This window comes from Diuraphis noxia, unplaced genomic scaffold (genome assembly GCF_037042655.1).
Source record: "Diuraphis noxia isolate RWA-SAM2 unplaced genomic scaffold, SU_Dnox_SAM2 contig0001, whole genome shotgun sequence".
NCBI lineage: Eukaryota > Metazoa > Arthropoda > Insecta > Hemiptera > Aphididae > Diuraphis > Diuraphis noxia.
The window spans coordinates 78518669-78543222 of NW_028301711.1; the positions used below are offsets into that span (position 1 = coordinate 78518669).

The 24554-nt window shown below is 27.0% G+C and overlaps 1 protein-coding gene across 3 annotated transcripts in view; it reads left to right on the forward strand.

Annotated features, from left to right (window-relative positions):
• LOC107168474 (annulin-like) overlaps positions 1 to 24554 on the forward strand; it is a 40733-nt gene that overhangs the window by 9148 nt on the left and 7031 nt on the right. For 2 of the 3 annotated variants that reach the window (XM_089216687.1, XM_015517894.2), the window contains exons 3-10: positions 7174 to 7404; positions 17759 to 17895; positions 17990 to 18119; positions 19014 to 19243; positions 19371 to 19545; positions 19937 to 20075; positions 20184 to 20453; positions 22874 to 22953. In XM_089216687.1, coding sequence (XP_089072813.1) covers positions 7174 to 7404; positions 17759 to 17895; positions 17990 to 18119; positions 19014 to 19243; positions 19371 to 19545; positions 19937 to 20075; positions 20184 to 20453; positions 22874 to 22953 — 1392 coding nt within the window. Of the gene's footprint in view, positions 1 to 6562; positions 6639 to 7173; positions 7405 to 17758; positions 17896 to 17989; positions 18120 to 19013; positions 19244 to 19370; positions 19546 to 19936; positions 20076 to 20183; positions 20454 to 22873; positions 22954 to 24554 lie in introns of those variants that run through there. The other variant, XM_089216700.1, reaches the window with a different exon arrangement.

The following is a 24554-nucleotide window of genomic DNA, read 5'->3' on the forward strand; positions in this document are numbered from 1 at the left end:
ATATTTTATAATCGGAACAAAAGGGAATGAAACAAAATGTTGCTGCTAAAGTTAATATTTCACTCAATTTTTTGTAGGATTCTATACTTGTATAATAATATAATAAAAGTACTAATTACTAATTAATGGTCCATGTTTTCTCCTATCAGAAAAAAGCTAATTGATAAATCAATATAGGTAAAGAAAGTAGGTATAACGAATAAAATTGATACAGGCAACAATAGCGCTCATAGACAAACAACTAATGAACATATGAAGGTAGATACTTATCGATAAAAATGCCGAATCGTATTAATTTATAAAAAGTAGTATGGTACTGGTACTCGTATACGTGACAATAAGATGGACCTCAGTCTACATATTTATTATTGACATATGGAGTTCAAGTAAAATTGGGCGAAAAATAACGTGTGTAGAATTTAATAGAAAAAAAAAAAAATCAATGACGGCTATACGTGGTTATAAAACCACGTATCCTATAGTGAGGCTACCGGTCCAATTTATTCGAATGAATAATCTCTGTTTAAGTCTTTAAAAATAAAACAAAACAACAAATCTGTAACATTATTTAGCCGTACGAAAATGTAAGTAGAAAGTTATATTTTGTACATTATGTCGGTATGATTAATGTGGGAAAAGCAGACTGCTCGATTGTTAAATACTATTTTGAAAGAACAAGTTAAACAGTAAATTAATTGAAAAAATTCAAAAAATACAATTCACTTTAAATAAAAGAGAAATTAATACTATGAAAATAAAATTTACAAAATAACGTAGTTTATTTAGAAAAGCAAATAATGTCAAAATCGTTGGTTATCAATCATTAGATTTCAAAAAAATCTTTTTGTTTTAAGTTTTAACAACGATAATTTATACTATTCATTTGTATATTGTATTTATAGTATGTTAATAATAACATAGCTTTAAATTAACAGTACACTACTTATAAAAACGAAAAGTGCAAAGAGAGATAAAAAAAAACACCCTTAAAACGACTACACTATACACAGTAACATACTTCGTGATCATGTCCCTGATGTACCTGCCTAATAACTATAAATTATAATGTTATAATAAGTATTGTTTAATTATATACCTACGTTGTTTTTAGTAAAAATGAGTTCAACTTTCATCTTACTTCGTATCTATTAGTTAAAATTTACTAATATTATTATATAAATAAATATAAAATATTTTCTTAAAAATGGAGGTTTCTTCTCAGAATCGTTTTTCATATGTACCTAATAATTTATAATATAATTCAAATGCAATACATTTATTACAGTCAGTAACCTACTCAATAACTTGAAACTTATTATGTAGTAGAAAAATTCCCCGATTTTTTCATTTTAGTATTTATTATTTATATTTAGCGGTACGTCATTGTTAAAGTCTATGGTTGTATTTTTTGAAAACAAGTTGAACATTATTATCAATAGAATCTCATCTCCCGATTCCCACACAGTTATTATAATTATATATATTTAAGTTGTATTCTCAGTGTTGCTATGCTTTTATAGATAATAATTAATTTTCCCTGTGTATTACATTGCACAAAAATATTTTGAATAATAATACGTTGTATTTTAACTACACTTATTTATGTATAAAATATGTTATAAAAGCATATAATTAGTTTGTTAAATTTCGTGTGGGCGACAACTAAGAATATTATAGTGTATCAAATGGTATTTTGTTTCGTTTTTCTAAACATAATCTACTTACAATAGTTGTGTAATATTTAAAAATTAGTGTTTTATATAATTAAATTCAAAGTGAAACGTTGTATACAATATTTTCCTACTTATAGATAGTACGTATAACATTATTCTTATGACTTATGGTAAAGGCCCAGATTGGGCTGGCAAACTACTTTTTAGTTTCAAATTTTCCTATAGGCCTATTGCCTGCATGCCACCTATAAGGTTACAAATTGTATTAATTATAATATGCGCATGTATAATTTGTAAGTTAAAAGGTAAAATTATTGTTCACTTTAAGTTTCTGGGCATCAATCCGTTCCTGATTGTGACATATACCTAACCAATACATCACGTATGTTAAACACACGGCCCTCAGCTCAATTTTATGTGACTCTTAGCTATCAATATTGATGAACAAAAAAATAAGATAAAATTTTAATGACTTGTCACACTGATCTTAGATTCTTAGATAATTGTTTATTTGCTACACATTATTATACTGTCTTATCTTCTGATAGACTAATCGAATAAAAATTTTTTCGTTAAATTTTTATATGCGGGCCGCATAGTAAGCTTTTCAATATATTTGGTCCACTTGATATTTTAAGTTTGACATGCCTACACTAGGTACATTGTGAATATTATTTAAATTAAATGATTATTATCGTATGTAGATAATAGTGTAATACAATATGTACCTTGTTTTTGTGAATAAATGTATATTGTATAATATAATAATATATATTTATGTATAGACCAGAGTCCAGAATGTGACATATGAGTCGATTTACAACATAGATAGATAGAGAGACTTATCGAAAGCTGGTCCTTAATGAACCAGTAAGCTGACAAAAAATAATATGTTTAGTTAAAACTTAAAAGACGTTATAGATTAAAATACCATTTTTTTAAATTTTTCAAGTACCTACCTAATTATCTTTTATTTTTTAATCATTTAGTAAAATTTGCTAACCTGCGTTCAGCAATTCGATCATATTTCTGTGATTTTATTATTATAAATTTCAACATTGAATGATTTATTTTGTCATCTAAAAAGCGTTGTATCAACATAGAACTATCTAGATTCTAGTTTTTACAACCGTGGACGGTGAAATTATAGTGTAGCATACAGCATATAGGTACTTGTTTATTATACCTATATGTATAAAAAAGACTAATAATTGTCGCTAAATATACTAGAAAATATTGGAAATAGAAACATATAGATATTTTTTATCATTTGTTAATTTTGATGAATCTACTTAAAATTTAAATCAAATTTATACATAAGTAATTAATTTGATAAAATTAATAAAATAATCCTATCAAAGAGATCAAAGTACCTAACTTAAAATGCATAAGATTAAGTTTCAAGTTAAATAATTAAAAATTCCTCGGTTCTATGTAATGTGAAAATAAATTATTATCTTATTATTTTATTAGGTATTTCCTACATGTTTTTTTTCAATCAGCATACCTATTATAATAAAAAGGTATAATTTTTTATTTTGTGAATACTCATTTTATAATAACAGTAAATAATAATATATGTAATAGTAAAATTGAAATATTAATATAATTACTAATATTGTTCGAAATTTACATTTTGGTAAATAACGTTATAACTTATAAGACTCTATAATTGTATACATGTTTTATTGTTACATAGGTACACATTTAATTAAACAAATGATACATTTTTATTTTACAAGGGTGAATCATGAGGCTATTTATTGTTACATGCAAATCTGTAGAATTCGGATGATAATAGTTTGTTAAGACTAAATTCGTATAGCCAATATGTCATTATAACTATAATAATTATTATTATATCTTGTTATCGAGTGTTACGAAACATTAGGCAGAATGTGTTTCGAATGAACACGTATTTTTAGACTTAAAGTACCTACTCGTATAATAATATAGAACGCTAATTTTAGGTATATATAAAAAAATCTACCGTGAATAGTATAAAGAACCGCCCACTCACTGTGGTATTACATGCACGCGTGGTCCATATGCCGAGAACGATCATTCAGTGTATTTTTAGCGTCTGTGAATTATATTATTCCACTACAATAATAATTATTATATTTAAAGATAGCAAAATGGGGCGTTGAGATTTTATTCAACTGTATTAGTTCAATTATATATGATATGTCGCATGCATGTACGGTACTATTGTACCTACAATATTGTATAATATATAATATATACTTAGTCAAATTGTTTTTTAGAACCAATTTCTTAACGACCCGCAGTTGTGTACTTTAATATTTATATCTCTCACTCACGCCAAGTCAATCATACATAGAACATAAATTTTTAATATAATTTGCCGAGTCTATATAATAAAGTAACAATACCAAAAACATAACAAAAACTTCGTTATCACAGACCATAGTCCACACTTTCTCAGACAGGACAGTCTAAATTATTGGTTTTAAATTTAAAAATACAGACGCTATTTTGTTTTAAATTATTTTTGTCCCTGTATGGACTTAATAGCCAGTAGAATGTTATTTAAAAGTTTTTTTTTATTAATTAATATATTATTATTACTATTGTTATCAATTATATAACTTAAAATATACAAAATAAAAAGTTTACTTAAGCAAAATCATTGTTGGATATTTGTATTATGTTGTAGAGATGTGAGTTTGTATTAAACAGTGGTATAATAATGTATTATACGAGGTATTATACACATAAAAAAAAATGCGTTATTTTTAGTTATTACTACGATTAAAGATAAAAACTATTATCATTTATTATTGTTATTATTATTATTATTTATTATCATTTACATGTTTACCCATTGGCCGTCGAGTACTAATTCTAAAAATATCCATAGCTGCGCAATTTTATCCTTATCGACTTTATTGAACTGTATAATATTACTGTTGACGTTATTGTATATTCAGATACTCTGATATTATTATATTAATCATATTATCATTTTATTCTAGATTAAAAAATATTAAATAATAATCATTATTCATGCATAATGTCTTCTTGGCTCTTGTAGTTGCTAATTACTAATTAGCTATTATAATATTGAACATTTAGGTACAATGAAATAGTATATAACCATATAGGTATTAAGTATAGTTATCTATTTATTTCTAATTAAAAATTAAAAATAAATAAACAGATGCCTTAATACATATGTTTACTTAAACTTTTTAAAGATTAAATAATTTAGTTTATATAATTTTTTTTACTAAAGTTCTTACATAAAATATAAGCACTTAGTACATACAAGAAAAAAAAGTGTGGAACCAAAAAGTTAGTAGATATATTTATATGCTAGTTGGCAGATAATAAGATTACTCAAATCCTAATTTATTTTGAAGTTTATTTGATATTTTAAGAATATAATTTACTATGAAATGCGAATTGTAATTAAAATATTTTAAATTTAAGTTATTTCTAGTCACTAGTTGTATGGACATTGGACATATGGTACCTACATCATGGTAGCATGACTTAATATTAATTTGGCGAATTAGATCTAAAATAATTCTTGTATTATGTGTTTTTTTAAATTTTTTCTAACTTTTTACCCATTTTTTAGATTAATCCACTTTAAAATAATTCATATTTCATAACAATGGGGTTATAACCTATGTTAAATTTCCTATAATTTAAGGTACTGCAAGGTTTTATACGGTCTAATACTGGTATAATACGGTATTATACAAAACAAAAATAAAATACCGTATTTTAAGTGTTATTCACAATTCTGTAAAAAACACATCACATTGACATTGCTAAAAAAAAATTAATGTTTTATGTTAGGTATATTATTGGTATTTGGTTATGCATTGTTAAGATTGGTATAATGGCTTTAAATCAATATTTTTTCATCATACATAATAAGATAGCTTACCTTTTACTAGTTTATATCAGTTATATAACAGATATGTATATAGAATATGCGTCATTAAAATTATTATCTATATCTGTGATATCAGTATTTATGTTATACTTGTTATAGGTACCTACATGCATATTAATGTTATTTTACGTTCTGTATAATTTATGTGTGAAAAAAATCATTATGTCTCTGATTAAAAGTAAAAATTAGTAGATTTTAGATATACAGATAGATAAAGTTAAAAAATTTTAAAATTAATTTTTTTAAGCCCATAATGCATTTTTTATAATACTATACGAGTAATAACCATTGGATAATGTAACCCTTATTTCTATATAGATTTAATTACAACTATTGCTTGAATAAAATTTATAATATTGTATTCATTATTCAATTATAAAAGGATTTCTAATCATTCAAATGTTTTCTCTCAATTGTATTTCTAATGCTGGGTGTGTTATACTAAAATATGTAAATATTTGGAGGTGGGTATGGCAGTGACAGAGATAGGAGGATGGATAACGTTCTTAATATTTTTGATTTTTCTATTACACGTACATCTAGTTATATATTATCCTGTTTAGTGTATATGAAGAATTGAAGATCTCGGAACGACTTTGAGATGAGCGCGCAAAAAATTTATCCGCGCAAAATTATGGGGATACGCCCATGCCGACCCACTAATCGCGTGCCCTCCAGAGCATAAAATATAGTCATCAATATTATTATGTGCAACGGCAGTGATTAAAAATAGGTAATATTGTCGTAGTCGTCATCATCGTCGTCGTCGTTGTTGTTGCTTACACGGTCTTATGCAATTTCGTCCTACTCGTTGTATCATAATATCCGGTGGCCGGTGCACGTGACGTACATTTATGTATGAGTTGCATTTTAATTGTACAGTATACACAAATATTATAAAAATATACAGGAATATTACCTATATTATAAACGTTTTACAGCGTACAAAAATCTCAGATATTACAGAAAATTATTTTTATTAAAGATTTTTCGTTTTCTACCTCTTATTGATAAAATTGAAAAAATATAAAAACGTAAGTAGTATTCGAGTATCTGATACCTTAAAATGTGGATACACATATCTAATCATACTATTATTTACATATTATAAGTAAGTAAATGTACATATTAATCATACTATACCTTTAGCCTAACCTGCCAAACATGGAATCTGGGTGATTTATAACCTATGAAAATTAAAACGTAAAATTCGCTTATTAAAAATATAAAATATAGAATATAGAAAACAAAATACTTGTACTTGAAAAATTTAAAACAACGTCTTTAATTAGTATATGTTTCTCTCACGAGGTACCGTAATTTTTCTTAAATCCCGTAAAAAACTATAGAAATGTATTTTGTTATTCATTAATATTATCTAGGTTTTTAAAATTCTAATATCCTAAAATAGTATAACACATTGGTAAGTATAATATATAGGTGCATCAATAACAACAGTATCAACACGAATTTATTGTGAATAACTTTATATAATTATGAATACTTTGTCCATCAGCCTCAATATAACAATATTTAATGATTAATTAAAATGTTTATTTTATTTTGCAGTGATTCGCCGATCACCAAACACGACTGATATGGGTCCATTAAACCTAGAATGGATTAACTACTGCTTCGTGAAAAACGGACAAAAACACAGGACCGATAAGTATTATTGTATGGGCGAAAGGAATCCAACTTTAGTGGTACGCAGAGGACTTCCTATTTGCTTTTACTTAAAATTTGACAGAGAGTTTGACATGGCTAATGACAGTGTGTCGTTTATGTTCAAATTGGCTGGTAATTACCAATAACTTTATTTTACTTAATGATGTATAGAAATTTATATTTGGTGTATTATTTGTTAAGCAAGCTACAAGGATTTTCGGTAGTGTCAAAAGTTACAAAATATAATAACATATTATGACCATACTGAAAATCTATAATATTGTATAAGGATTATTACGTTTATCAATTCTGAAGCAAAAATAGTTTTTAGAATAATTTTTAATACTATTAAACCCAAACAAAAATTATAGTTTATGGGTGTGTTTTGTGATTGAAAGTGACAATCATGAAATAGTAACATTAAGATTTTATGATAAAAATAAATAAATAATAAAAATAAAATGTGAACAATGATGAACCGTAACACACAATATCCATATAATATTTAGGTAGCAATAATGTATGAAAATAAATATACGATTTAACTATTTAAGCCATTCATAATACATTATTATTAATATTATTTACTTTCCATTATATATAGGAAATGCATCCAACCCGTTGAGTAGGTGTTTTTGACCTAACACAACTACACGCCTGTATCGCTAATATGATTGAATAATTATTATGCAATCATAACAGCGGTTTATTATACTACTTTAATTATTATTATTTTTAATATAATATTAACGACAACGAAATCCCACGTGAAATAGGCATCGCTGTAGTGTAAAAATGAATAATAAGAGTGTAGTAGGTACCTACGCGTTGCACATAATGCATTTAAAAAAAAAATAAAGTAGGTGCAAACAATGCACAAATGCATAAGTTGTCATTGAAAAATACAAGGAGACGATTATTTGAAATAGTTTTCTTTTTTTATTTCGACCTTGTCCCAGTTTGTATTATTTCTAAATTTTTTCTCGGCCACCTATTTAGCGGGTCTCACGCATCTGTGATAAAATAATATTTTCCGGAAAAATTGTTCATTCGACCTAGTTCTTAAAATAACACAATTTTTTTCAATAAAGTATATGTTAAACAAATAAGTAGACATTTTTTTACCTATGGTTTATTAAAATGAGACTGCATTTTAATGAAAATACTATTTCACAATTTCCCACATATTTAATGCACCTAAGGTGTTCTAGTATATTATAAAAAGTGTTCACTAATTTATTTTGTATAGTTTTATTGAAAAAAAAAAATTATAATATGTTTGATAGCTATATTTTAAATACCTAGGTACCTACGTTTGAAATTGATCGAATTTGAAGTCTGAAAATGCTGGTTTTTATTACAAATAAGCTAGTTATTACTCATTAGGAATATCAAATTTTAAATATTCACAGATAAGATAGTTTTTACATTTCTTATTTTATATATTATATTATTGACTGATTTAATTTTTTTTAGTATTGAAAAAAAAATATTCAGTATATTACAAAATTATCCATACATCATCTAACTATTACAATTCACCTTTTTTTTTTTAATCTATACATATTCTTTGTACAATCAGTAGGTTTGATTTATAAGTGACAAAAAAAAGTAAATAACATGAAGCAATTCTCCTTAAAGAATATATACCGTCATTACATACAGTTGATAACAGATAAATTTTAATATTTTTCTACTGTTTTTTTCCTGGGAAAAAGACATTTGTTTGTATTTTATATACTTTTACTTTTGTATAATCCCACATGATGCCTGTGGCCAGTGAATAATTTTTATTAGCTAGCTATAAGTACCTACGTGTATCATAATACCACATCTATAATTTCGCCTCTGCTAATTTATACGTTTTTTCCTAATTTAATTTATCCAAGAATGTTTATAGTAGTATACTAGTATATCTCGTATACACGACCAACTGTTAGATTTTGTTTGTCCAGGTTTATTATTAATAATATTATCTAATAAACTTCCGTTTGAATATCGCAGAGTTTCATTTTTTTTTTTTTTTTTTTGTGAAGCGCGCTCATTTAGAATCCATATTTTGACTTATAAACTACACAGAGTTTAAACCCCTTAATATAAATTATAATAAATTGGTTCAATGGTTGTCATGTTTATGACACTATATATTGTATTATTATTATGGTAATATGTGTGTATAAATATCTATCTTAGTGTAAAGCATATTTTTAAAATATAAAACATGTTTTATTGAAAAGAAAAACATATTACATTTTATTCATGTTTTGTATATATAAAAAAAATAGTTTATTTAGGGAGGGATGTACAATTTATAAAAACACAGCTATAAAAAATATGTATAAAAAAAAAAAAAATGTTTGGTACTTAGCTTATTTGTATTTTCTTTATTTATAAAAATAATAATATGATGAGTTGACAAATAAATATGAAGTAAACAGGGTATAAAAAAAATGATGAATAAATTAATTTTTTTTTAAATTAATAACTAATATATTTTTACAAACTATAATAAATTGTGTATAAATATATTAAATCTATTATTATTATTGAGGCTTCCGCTACATGTATGATATATTTTAAATTATTAATTCTGAAAATAAAAATATCTTTAGAAAAATTCAAAATAGCCAATTCGTTGAACTTTTATTTTTAGAAAATATTTGGTTGTAAAAAGATTAATTTAGGCTAAAGTAGTTAATGTTTATTTTAACTTCTATTAATGAAATTAAAAAACAAAAATAAAGTTTTTATCAAGATTAATTTTAAAAAAAATCACACAATTCAAAATAATTCGAAAATCTCACTATTAATAGAAAAAAGATTATTTAACTAGTTGGTTATTAGTTTATAAGTTAAACCAAATAAATTAAATTAGTATTTCAAAAATTAACACTTTTTTCACTTATTGTCGTTTGTGTTTTTTGACGCTTTCTAAAATACTGGGAATTTTCAATTTCGACCTCTCAAAGTATTAACTAGATTTACTTATCTATCAGGAAAGATGGTGATGTTAATAACGAGAGCATTTTGACTATCCCAAATGATGATGACAGACAGAAAAAAAAACATCATTGTTAAATATAATTCAATACATTTATTCGCTACACTCAGAATCAAAAATTTATTTGAAAATGTGTTTAAAAAAAAAAATGTATGGTAGATATTAGAAAAAATATTGACGAATGCGATCTTATAGGTATCGCAATAAAAAAAATCTGAAAATTAAAAATAAAATCTATTGATTTGTTGTTGTATAATTCAATGATTGTTTGGAAAAATCTTACCAAAACCTAAAATTAAAACAAATTAAAACCTATTACCTATTATATCTATAGCTGGTATTTTTAACATAAAGGTTTTACCTTCCATAAATCTGTCAGTTTTTTGTATTTATATCCCTCATTTTAAGTTGAATTTTTACTTAAATACATTTTTTTGAAAAAATGCTATTTGACCGAAAATGGATCACTATATCAAATATATGAAGTCAAGATTTAAGATGTTTGGCATGCTACGAAATCTGTTTCATTAATTTCTTACAATAAATACCAATAGAAGTTAGGTAGTTAGTAATAAGTTACAAATTTAGAATAGTATACCTATATTTACTGTGAAATCCTTGTTTTTAGATTCTGAGCGGAGCGATGAATGTATTGATTTTACCATGATGTTTTTTTTTTTTTTTTTTTTTTTTTGTATTTCTGTCATCACGTTTTGGGGTAGTAAAAATGCTTCAATTTTCGATCAGAAAGTGAATCTAGTTGGTACTTTGAGGGGTCAAAAGTAAAAAATTCTTAATACTTTTTTAAATAATCGAGAAAAACAAACTAAAAATTAAGGGAAAAACGGGAAATTTTACGCACACTCATTTTTTGACAAAACCGATTTTGGTTTTTGATGTAACTTTAAAACGAATGACCATAGATACATGAAACAATAAGTATATTCTATCCACCATGCAATTTTCAAAAAATTTCGTCTTAAGTTGAACTATTCATAGGCGTTTGAAATTTTCGATCATTATTAGTTTTTTTAAAATTAATATCGGTAAAAATTTATTTGTTCGGTAGAAAAGCTTGAAAATTTAATACAAGGCCTCTAACACATTTTAACAATAGCAGTTGAAAAATAAAATAAATTCATAGTCACAATTTTTTTTTTACAAGGATTCAAAATTTGAATTTTGACAACATACGTAAAAATCACGAAAATTGACAAATTATTTTAAGCTAGAAATTCATAAAAAATTTTCTTTTTAAATCTAAGATTTAAAAATTTAATACAAGATTCCTTACAAGTTTTTCAATCTTTATCACAAATAAAAATTCCACCGGAAATTCAAATTAAATTTTTATGAGCATTTGAAATTTAAATTTTTACAACATTGGATTTTCACTTTTAGCGATTTCCTTATTTTGGTGTAACTCTAAAACAAATTACCGCAGATACTTGAAATTTTCACTGAATGTTTATATAGGCATTTCCTATATTTGATACAATTTTGTTTTGAGCTGTTTACTGATATTTTAATTTTTCAACTTTTTTATTTTATTTTTTCTATGTATAATATATATCGATAAAAATGTATTCGTTGGGTAGAAAAGCTTGAAAATTTAATACAAGGCTTCTAACACATTGTTACAATAGCAGTTGAAAAATAGTAAAAAATATATTGGCACGTTTTTTTTTATAAGCATTTAAAGTTCAAATTTTGACTAAATACGTAAAAATTACGGCAATGTTCAAATTATCTTAGATAGAAATTTATAAAAGTTTTTCTTTTTAATTCTAAGATTTGAAAATTTAATACAAGGCTCTTGACATATTGTTACAATAGCAGTTAAAAAATAAAAGAAATACATAGTCACAATTTTTTTTTCAAAACATTCAAAGTTTGAATTTTGACAACATATTATGTAAAAATTGCGAAAATTCACAAATTATTTTATGCTAGAAATTCATAAAAAATGTTCCTTTTATATCTAAGATTTCAAAACTTAATACAAGGCTCATAATATATTTTTACAATAGCAATTGAAAAATAAAATAAATACATAGTCACAATTTTTAACTTCCACAAAATCTTTATCATTAAATTGGCAGAATATAAATGATTATAATTTATAATTTATAATACCTATGACAAGTATTGAAACAGACTTTTCTTGTGGACTTCTACATTTGTCATATAAATGTTAAGGAAGTTGCGTGGAATTGTAATGTTGGGAATAAAATATTAAGTTGTATATTTAAAGTTAGAAGGTTTTAATTCATAACTATAAGCATATTAAATAACGAAAATTTGATTTTTATTAAAATAAAAACATAGTATTTATAATATTATTCATAATTGAAAGAAAAGTTAAGCTGGAAGTAGGTTAAAAATCCTTTCTTCGTGCAGTAGGTATGTATCCATTTCTGAAGTCTTTCTTTCTCTTTAAGAGGGAACCTTAAATATTAAAATAATATATGTACATTTCTTTGAAATGATCAATGTATAAAATCAATAACACTATAAATAACACTATAGGTATAACATTTTATACTAACTTGTGAAATGATAAGTCTTTTAACCTAACGTCACTTGAGCTAGTAAAATTAAAACCACTATACAGAAATGTACCATCTTAAATTCTCAACTGCTCAATGTTTTACTTTTTTATAAATTTGAGTTTAAAACTTTACTCTTTAGTAACATAAAGCCGGATTCCCACAACTGGTGTACTTGGCCAATATTTGGTACTGGTGGTTACTTGCATTGCCGTCGGATCGCCATACTTGTACAATTATTTGTCACTGGTGTCGTTCCCGGCGATTATCGGTAAATGTGACACAAGTCAAAGGAACGGCCAATATACTTGTACTATTGATCCCACGACCGGTTCGTATAACAGCCAGCAATGGGAACAGACAACAGTGTACTTGGCTACTTGCACTAGTGCTCCGGTATTGGCGTACTTGTCAAGTACGCCAGACGTGTGAGCACCATGTTCGTGCACTGGTCAAATGTACAATTATTGGTGTATTTGGCAAGTACACCAGTCGTGGGAATTTGGCTTTATGGCTGGTGAATATTCTAGTTATCATATAGTTCAATGGCGGCACCTCTCTTCGGGTAGTCATGATATCTGGAGAGAGGCCCCCCCATCACTCGGGCATGGCAGAAACCTACAGGTGCTCACTAGAAATTTTGCCGAACACACAAGTGTTCCAAAACCTATAGTCCCAAAAACCCAACAGTACCAACCATGAACCAACCAACCAACCAATCTACAGCTAATGGGCTCAGTAGTCGATGCTTAATAAAAAAAAAAGAATTTAAAAGAAAATTACATTTTAATTTTCCTAGACGTGATGCCTTCAAATGATCCCATTTTGGATTCTGAAAACCCGTAATCTTAAGGAGTTATGTATAGACAATTATATTCATAATTTTTTTTATCACTAATCTTATGAATTATAAATAATTAAAGTAATATGACCTAGTCTTTACATTACATTAATTAAAAAATGCCATCTTCCACAAAACATGTGATTTTTGTGTTACATATATGTTAAAATATCAAATAATTGCTAAATAAATACCTAATTTATATTAATGAAATGAAATTTGTAAATGGGGCTAATAAATATAACGAACGTATAAATCCTAGCCTTTAAATATTATAAAATTATTATTTTACATTTTTATGCCAACATATTAAACATTATAAAGGTACTTATCTTGTATTAAATAATTATCTCATTTATTATTTTTCAATAGTTCAAAATCAGCTAAAATATTTTAAAATTATACTATGTGTAGAAAATTCTAAAATCTATTATCCACGGTTATTATTTTAGAATAACAATAATAAAAACAAAATCGAAATAAATATTTCTCTTACTTAACTCTCCAAAATACCTTCCAATTAGATCTTCAATCAAATTTTCTAATAGAGGCCATTTTTAATATTGAAAAATCACACAACGAAAATGTGTTTTTTTTATTGTATTACAACATTACGTATGTTTAGAATACCAAATCGTCGAAATTTAACCAGATTTTGAAATGTATTAACCAAATTATTTTTGCCATTATACGTGTTGATACTTGATATAAAGTTAATAATTTTAATTTTTAAAGTAAATGTAATACCTAATTAATTTATGAATATTGAATAGTTATAATAACATTATTCTAAAATAAATCAATATAATTTAGGTATGTTTCAATTTTTTGATTATATATTTAAAAAATACTTATGTATGAAATGTTTTATCAGATAACTTGTTCTGGTTAGAACATATATTGTACATTATACCGTTCGAACTAAATATTCCTTGCATAAAGAGGCCTTGGCATTTTTTAGTGCAAGTATTTAGGCTTTTAAAAAAATAAAAATAAATTCAACTAATTTTTTTTCAATTTCAATAAATAATGGCAACAAATAAATAAATTGAGAATGCTATATAAATTATGATTTTATCGGGTAACTAACTTAATAGATTACAGTATTACTCTAAACACAAAATTATTATTGCGGGAAGGCGTACTGTAATTTATAATGATATTACGTACATGGCGTGATGATGTACAAAACACTCAGAACACAGAAGTATAAAGTATTAACATCTATCTACAGAGTATGGCAATACAGTTAATAATTATAGATAGACAGGGCTGGATTAAGGCCCAATGCCGCCATGGAGCAAACATTTTTTGCCGCTCCTCCAGCCACCACCCCCTCCACCACCACCAAAAAAACCATAAAAAAACATGAAGTAATATGTAAGTATTTATTTATTTATTATCTAAGTATTTATATCAAAAATAGTCAATTGTATCAGAATCTAAATTCCATTCTGCTGGATCTGACCCAGGAAATTGTTTTGATACGGATACATTTTTTGAAAAGCTGGTAATAAGTTCTAAGTTAGGAGACGGAATTTCATTGTTTTTTTGTTCATCAAAATTATTAGTTTCAGTTAATGAATCAATAATAGATAGACTACTAGAATTAAGTTCGTAATTGTTGAGTTTTTCTACAACTTCGTCGTTTTGAACACTTGAATATGATTTATAATTTGTATAAAATAAAATACCAACATGATTTTACGTAACGTCAAGTTATGTACTTACTAAAATCCTACTTATCGGTTACAGTGTAATACAAAGACATATTTTATGTAATATTTCAAAAATTTACCTTTTTAAAAACACTATCTAATTTTGCCGTTTTTGCAATAACTTTTTCTTCTTTCAACTTTTTTTCTAATGCTATTTTTTGATATTTCGAACCACTCAGTCTTATTCTTTTCATTATTACTAGTACTACTTCGACACTTCGTAACTATACAACTGACTGACAAATCACATTAATAAAATATTAGTTTAAAACTTTAAAGGTTTGAACTCGTCAACTGCGCATGAAACACTACACGTCTACACAACTAAAGCGACTGCAGATATTGAGATTTGATATTAAACACAAATTGTAGATATTCGATCAAAAATACAATTATATAATATTTAATCAATGCTTATACCTATATAAGTTATAGCCGATAGGCTACTTCTATGAATTATTGTAATCGAAATCGATAAGACATCGTATATACGTTACTTAACGTCAACATGCGGGTTCCGTTCTAATGTATGTGTTATCTTATCTACCGTACGATATTCGAATCCAATTTTCAATACTTAATTTAAGAATTAGGATAGTCGACGAATGACAATAATTATTGTAACGACAATTATTCACATTTGATTCCATTATAAGTAGAATTCAAAATTGAGAAATAAAAATAATTTAGCATCATTTTCAATTTTAATTTACAAATTATTTTTAAAAATATCCATAATAAAAAAATATTTTAACATATTGTAATTTATTATTTATTAGACTGGTAGTGCAAATTTTGCCGCCCCTCAAAATTTGCCGCCTGGAGCAAATGCTCCATTTGCACCTAGTATAATGCGGCCCTGTAGATAGATATAGCCAGGGCCGGATTAAGCCATCCGTAGGTCATAGGCACTGAAAAAATTGAATTCTATAACATAGGCACTTTTGAATACAATTTTTTCTTTTGTAAACAATTTGATTAAACCTACATTAAAATATTTAATATTTGGGAGAGGTAGTGTTGAATCTCAGTATTTTAAGCCTTTAAAAAAAAAATGATTTACAACATGAAAATCAAATATTAACTTTTATAATTATAAAATAATAATAAAAAAAAAAAATATTACAGAAAAATCGTAGGCCCCTAAAATGTTCGTAGGCCCTAGGCACAGTGCCTATAGTGCCTATGCCCTAATATAGCCCTGTAATGACTATAGTTTTCGGGCTTATGATCAATAAAAAAAACAGACGCTCATAAAAAAATATTTGAAGAATTACGCATTCAACCTTTTTTTAGCTTTTCCCGCAAGCAAGAATTATATAGAATTTCATATCATATTTTCGGGAGATTGTAAATTCCGCCCGAAATGAACAGGTAAAAATTAGATCTAGGGTAAATTCCGCTTGGGAAAATATCCAAGCAAAAAAAGGAACATGTGAATTCCGCCCAAAAAAATATACACGTACAAAAATGAATTTGTAAATTCTGTCTGAAAAATAAATATTTTTAAACTAAGCGTTCAGTGACTGTACCACGCGTTGACGCGACCGTACTGTTCGCTACGCGGTGTGTTATACATATAGTATTTGGAACTTTGTAAGTTCCAAATGTACATACACTGAACAATCGTCAATCATGTCATATCTCATCAGCTTTGAATACAATATTGTGGATATAACAATTGGAAATATCAGATAGAAGTATTATAAAATATAAATTGTTTGATCACTTAAGTTTCTATAATGGCAGCTCAATTTATTGAATCGGAACGTAGAAATAAATTGTTAGTAAGTACTATAGGATATATTTATTTAAAATTAAAAAAATTAATTTTTTAAAATCTGAAATAATAATTGTGTTTTTAGTAGAAAATATAGAAGAAAAATATAAAAATAATGAAATCTTTATAGATCAATATGTAGAAAATGTGGCTTATTATTTTAGGGATTTCGGCAAATAAAAATAATAATATGAAAGGAATTTGATAATATGTTAATTAACAATTATTGATTACCTATGATTATATTTAGACCCTTTTATTACAAATATATTACTATTTTACTATTATATTTCTATTTTTTATATATACATGACATGTTGTAATTATTGATTATGATTATATTTTGAATCTTTTTTATTATTATAAATATTACCATTTTTACTAGTATATTTTTATTTTTCCGGCGGAATTTACATGCACCCATATTTTCAAACCTTAGGTATGAATATTAACATAGATAAATTGTATATTTCAAATTGCTTTGATGCTTGACAGTACTCACATAGTCATATCTATTACCTTCATTCCTTTCGATTATGGCATTGAAAATATTCATATTAGAATATTTTTTTTTTAATTAAATTTTATATATTTTAGAAACAGGAGATGCAAACTTTGGTAATAACACTATGGCTGCTGTGCCATTAAAGGAAAATCCAAGTAATGGCAATGGCCATTGGTCAGCATACGTAATGTCTACTGATGACTTGGATCCAAATGTAGTCAGCGTTAGGGTAAATACATGTTCAAGATAATATAAGAATAAATAGGCAGCATTTATTAGGTTATAGCTTATTTTATCGTTTAAATATTTTTGACGATTTATAGATTACACCACCGAATAACTGCATTGTGGGACAGTGGGTATTTGACATTGACACCCGATCTGGACAAGAAGCGGCAATGTTTTCAGCTGAAGGAAATCCAATTTACATACTGTTCAATCCGTGGTGTCCAAGTAAGTTCCTTAGAATTGGTAATGTATAAAAAAGTAGTAGTTATATATTATATATTATATAGCTGCCCCACTCGGCACTCCATATGTTAAAGATTAGTTTAAAAAAAGTATATTTGTAAAAAGAAATATATAAATATTATGCCATATTTGTATTGCTCGTGATTAGGGCCCGGATTAAAATTAAATGCTCTTAAAACCATACAAATATGCTCTAAAAAATAGCCAAAAATGTCCTTAAAAAATGCATTTTACCTCAAAAATAACCTTAAAAATGCCATTTATATTTTTTGTTATATAATTTGGTATTTTAATTTAGAATTTATTATTAAAATAAATGTATTATTAATTATTTTATTAAATAAATAAAAAAAATTGGAAAAAAAGATTTGATGCTGCTAATGACACACGCATTTTGGGGGGCAATATTATCCGTTATAAACAGAGATATTAAATTATATATTAATAAATACGCTAAATTATTATAGACTTTTGATCAAATATGCATTAAAAACCATTTTATTGGAGTAAGATAATATTGTTATATATTAGGGGTCAGGAACTTTTTTGTAGGAAAAAGTTACTAAAATATAGACAGTATCCGTATAGACTCACGTTTGTCCGCTTCGGCTCTTTCACTTCACTCGAAGTTGGCCGTATGGGCTCCGATTTGATATTAGTGGTATAGACGTATCGGCTCCTAATCAACAACATTTTCCTTCTCATTTAGTGGCTGAGGACTGACTACGGTGAGAAGAAATTCTCTATAGGCTTGGTTAAAAATGTTGTTGGCGCTCAATATAAAAAAATTGTGTTGATATTAAAATAATGGTGACTTAAAAAAAATTTGTAATTTGAACTTGAAGGAATCTTTTAATAACATTTGTTTTTGTGCAGCGGATGAAGTTTATATAAAGGACGATGCGTTGCGTGACGAGTACGTATTAAGCGAAGAAGGACTTATGTGGCGCGGAAGTCATAGCAGACAGAAAGAAGTCATGTGGAAGTACGGTCAGTTTCAAAAGAACATGCTAGAGAGTAGTTTTTTGTTATTGTTAAATATCAGACGGTTAGCACTTATACACTGCAGTGACCCAGTAAAAGTATCAAGAAGCCTATCGGCCGCGGTGAGTAGTAGTTGTCTTTTTTGAAATATGTTTTAGAAGGGTGTAAAATAAAAACTATAAGAATCATATTATAATATTTTGGTCAGTCACAATCATTGTTTAGATGTTTGGGGTTTTTTGTACATAGGTAAATGCTCCAGATGAGTTAGGAGTCGTTCAAGGCAATTGGACCGAAGACTTTTCTGGCGGCACTCCACCTATTAATTGGCTGGGAAGCGTAGACATTTTAAATCAATTCTTCAAAACGAAAAAACCTGTCAAATATGGGCAGTGCTGGGTGTATGCTGGAGTACTAACTACAGGTTATTATAATTTAAAAGTATCTTGAGATATTTGTCTACTTTTAATAAATTACCTCATTGAACCACTGTAGAACATGTTATTATGTCCAAATAAAACACTACATGAGTTCTGCACTCGTTACTGATTTCTGTTTATTATGGACTATTAAGCAACAAACATTTAAATTTAAACAATACATCGGATAAAGTATTCTTTTTTTGTTTAACGTTTACTTATTTCTTAATGTACTTGTATTTGGTTTAATAGTTTTCAGCTAATGAGTTTTGCAATGGGGATATCTAATATTAACTATATGAATTATAAATAGGAAAATTTAAAACTTAATTGTTATTTGCCTATCTTTAATCTAAAAATTACATGTCATATAATTATTATTGTGTGAATTTATAGTATGCAGAGCTATCGGAATACCTTGCCGTCCGGTGACTGCATATTGCGCAGCTCATGACACACAAAACAGTTTAACGATCGATTACTTAGTCGATGATGACGGAAAAATAATAGAAGAACTACAAACCGACTCTATTTGGTAAGTACTAATTGTGTGAATAATAATATGAAAATAATAGCGTTAGGTTTATAACACACGAATTAACTATAATGTAACCACTGTGTCACAAATTGCGGTTAATCGCAGGAACTATCACGTATGGAACGAGGTTTGGATGGCCAGACCAGATCTGAACATCTTGGACCGGAGCTGGCAAGTGATCGATGCCACACCACAGGAGCTGAGTGAAGGTCAGTTCAAATGTGGCCCAGCCAGCGTAACGGCCGTTAAAAATGGTGACATAAGAGCACCGTATGACACAGCGTTCGTGTACTCCGAGGTGAACGCAGATAAGGTATACTGGAGATACTATGGCATATCTCAACCAATGAAGCTGTTGAGGAAGGACACTGAAGCGTAAGTCTTGTCTATATTGTTCGAGCATAACAGTTGCGTAGGGGAGACCAGGGTAAAGCGCATAGGTTAACTTTATCTGTTAAAAATAGCGTTCAAACTAATATTTTAATAACTTTTTTTTAATATAACCATAATAAGACTTCTTAAGTTTTTTATTTATTCCTTCAAAAAATTCAATAAGCGCTCGATTAATAAAAAAAAAATGGACATTTTTTAAAAGTGGGATTTTATTCACTTTGCCCGGATACAAGCGCAAAGTGAAAACATATGTAAAGCAATAATAATGTAAATAAATAATGTATGTTAATCAATTTAATAATTGTATATTATGAATGCACATGCAATATTGATATTAATAAATTAACTCAAACTAAAAAACAAAATTTTTAAGTAATATTCAATTAAATTGTATAAAAAAAAACATAAAATATAAAATTCGTCAAACCTAGTAAAATAATAAAAATAAAATATATCCTAAAATTTAAAAAAAAAAACAATTTTTAAATACTGATAGGTAGGTATAATACACATTGTCTATTTAGGTACTATCATTTGTGTCTTCACAAAAGTCACACACAAAATATTGTATAGTATTTGTGTGATTCGTGATTATTCAATTCTAAAATTGTTTTTTTATCTGGTGTAAGGCGAACAACTCAACAAAAAATTTAAGCCATATTAAAAAAATGTCACCATTAGTCTACCCACTTGACGAACAGTAAACCTTAGAGCCAGGGGGTGCAGTAGGTATCTAATAATCTTTCTTACATTCTTTCTTTTGCAAATATAAAAAAGTAGGTATAAAAGAGCCAGCAGCGTTACAAAAGTAAATTACAATTGTTAACTTTCCCCTCTCGGCACTAGAAATTATAGCTACTTGTTTTTTTCCACACACTGAAAGTATTTTGGGAAATTTGTTAGTTGTAGTTGATATTCCTGTTCGTCCGTGTTATATACTCTAGTAGCATCAATATTATATTTTTGATGTTGTTCACCTAGCAGATTAAAAAACCGTTCAACTCGATAGCGATTGAAACCTCGAACTCGAGCTACCGACGTAGGTTCTAGAATTTAAAGCACAAAACTTTGATTTATTTTTAAAAAACATATTAATCAATCATTTACAGCTGATTTTTTTTATCCCAACTATTAGGATATTGTATATTATTTAATTTAGCAAATGAATACACAAGATTTTTTAAATCATAATTAGTATTAGGTAGTATTAGGTAGCCCATAAAACTCTCCGCCTATTTCTTTTAAATATTCAACAAGTTATGTCTCATGTGTAACTGAAAATATAGGTTGAAATTGTCCCAGTTGTTTATCGTTTCGGTTCGACTTAAGTCTTTTGCCTAATGTTGTAAACGGAATATTATACTTAAATGCAACAGTTGCTATCCTTGCCATATTTAAATTTTCTTCCGATCAATTACCCTGGTTTGTTTTTCTTTTATAATTTGACACCATCTAAATCAAATCAATTAATCAAATTACTATTAAGTATAATATTCAAGCACGTATCCAGGATCAATTTATGTTGAGGGGGGGGTTTAAAATATTTTAAGTCTGTATTCCGATAAGATTGCAATAACATATTATAAATATATAACTACTTTAAAAATTTCGTTGGGGGGGGGGGGTGAACTCCTAAATCCCCCCCTGTATACGGGCCCGGTTTATGAGTTAGAAATAATTACATGAATATACAAGCAAAGTGGATATTTCCACTTTGTCCTATTCACTTTGCCCAGAATGATTTTTTCTTAAATAAACATTATTTTTTTTTAGTATAAGTTTTTTTATTTAGGAATTTGTATTTAATAACTATAGAAACTTAGTATAATTATGAACATAATAGACTAAGTATTAAAAAGTTAATTTATAAATATTATTTAAAAAAGCTTGAATTCCACTTAACTTTTCGTTATGAAAATATGTTTGAAAACATCGTCCAGACAACGATCCAACATGGGAAGATTACCAATATCGTTTCTTACCTTGTCCAAAGGTGCTTTGTGATGCACCACTACTGCAATTTTCGTATTAATGAGAATATAAAGTATAATAGGCTGCTACTTTCTAAAACCTACAAAGGAAATGTATGTATAATAATTAATAGTGTATAATTTTATGGTGTATCTAATCTTTATCTAGTACTCATTTGGTGCTTTTGATAATTAAAATAAATACCTGTACAAATATTATGCTATTAGGTGAATATATAACTAATATATTGAAAAATAAATTCTATTCAGAGAATAGTACTATAGGTGCGTTTTTTTTATTTCGAGAGTTTGATTACTGACTGTATATTTTGCACCTGGCCTTTTATAGAGTAATAGATCTGGAATTTTTGTCATATTATTTAAATTAGTTTTTATTATTAATTTGTTTTTGTGTTTATTTATGTATATCAGAATCGGAAAACTTATTTGTACGAAAGCGGCTGGAAAATGGGAACAGGAAAACATTACGGAAAACTACAAATATCCTGAAAGTAAGTTACACATAGGTATGATTCGTAATATATGTTAAGGAATTAATCTTAAATTTTTTTTTATTTATGAACTATTATAAACCAAGTATTAAATAATATATCGAAATACATCGAAATAACTACAAATCAAAATAGTGAATGATAAAACATTAAAACATCCAAGCATAATTGCATAAATTAGTCAACGTTCAAAACGCAATATTTTCAGACTGTATTTTATTGCTGGACTGCATATTATGAATCGGATAGACACTCAACCAAAGCAATGGGTTTACGTATATACCCGTATATAATTTATATACAATGGCGCAATCAGCAGTGGTTTGTAGGTTATGATTCCCCCAAATTGTTTTTAAAAGTCAAATTTCAAAGTGGAGACTTTTTTTTGTTAGTTAGTTTTTTTATGTTTCTACTTCTTCACCCGAAAATGATCCTAGTTACGTCACAGTATATATTTCGTAACCACTTAGTGAAATCGATCTTTTCGTGAAGAGATGATCATTTTGTGAAATGGAATCAAGTTTTTTACACTTTGTGAAATTCAAAAATATTTCACGAAATGATCAATCAATTTTAACATCGTGTAATTTTTAGGTTAGATTATGAGGTCAGTAAAAGTGCTTGTCAAACCAAAAAATGTGTTTGTTATAAAGGTAGTCTAAAATGTAACAGTCATTGTCACAATTAATTTTCCTGCTCTTATAAATATATGTTCAGTGTTCACATTACAGTTAATAAATTAATATGATATAAATAAACTTTATTACTATACATAATTATTTAAGTTAAATCTATAAGGGTAGAATATAAGTTGTTAAATGTTGTATTTCAGTACACAAAGTGAACGACCACTTTATGAAAAAAATTACACGATTTGAGTGACCATTTCGTGATATATTTTTGAATTTCACAAAGTGTAAAAAACGTGTTTCCATTTCATGAAATGGTCATCTTTTCATGAAAAGATCAATTTCACGAAGTTGCTACGACATTATATATTACCACACTCATTTTATTTCAATTGTATTATGATATACATTATTCCAATAATCCAATGTATTAAGGCCTTTTTTTTTATCAATATAGTATAATTTTTCGCAGTTATTATACTCATGTAAAGATTTTCGTTTCAACAATAAGCTTATAATATTACATCATATATAATAATACATTTTTCATTTATACAGTTTATTGTCTATTTGTATTTAGTCACTTTACATTTTAAAAATGACGACATTTTCTTCATCTTATTGTTTTTATTTTTAAAGAATATTTCATATCCAAGTAGACAAAATTAAAAATTTGTAAATATACTTTAAAAATCTTTTTCTTTTTTTTTATTGGGGTTGAGACATCAAGGATTATTATCCTGTGGAACTATGGGGAAGAAACTGTTGGTTGGAAATCGTGGATGTTTGGCAGAATTTCGAATGGGCACCCGTAGGTTTCTGCCATGCCCGGATGAGGGGTGGTGGCTTCTCTTTCCAGACAGCGTAAACTGTACGGAAAGTGATGTCACCTATGACAGGGATTCGATCCGGTCACTACACCCCCTTGAAAAATATTTGTTTAATAATTTGCTCTGTTTGGCATATAAATAT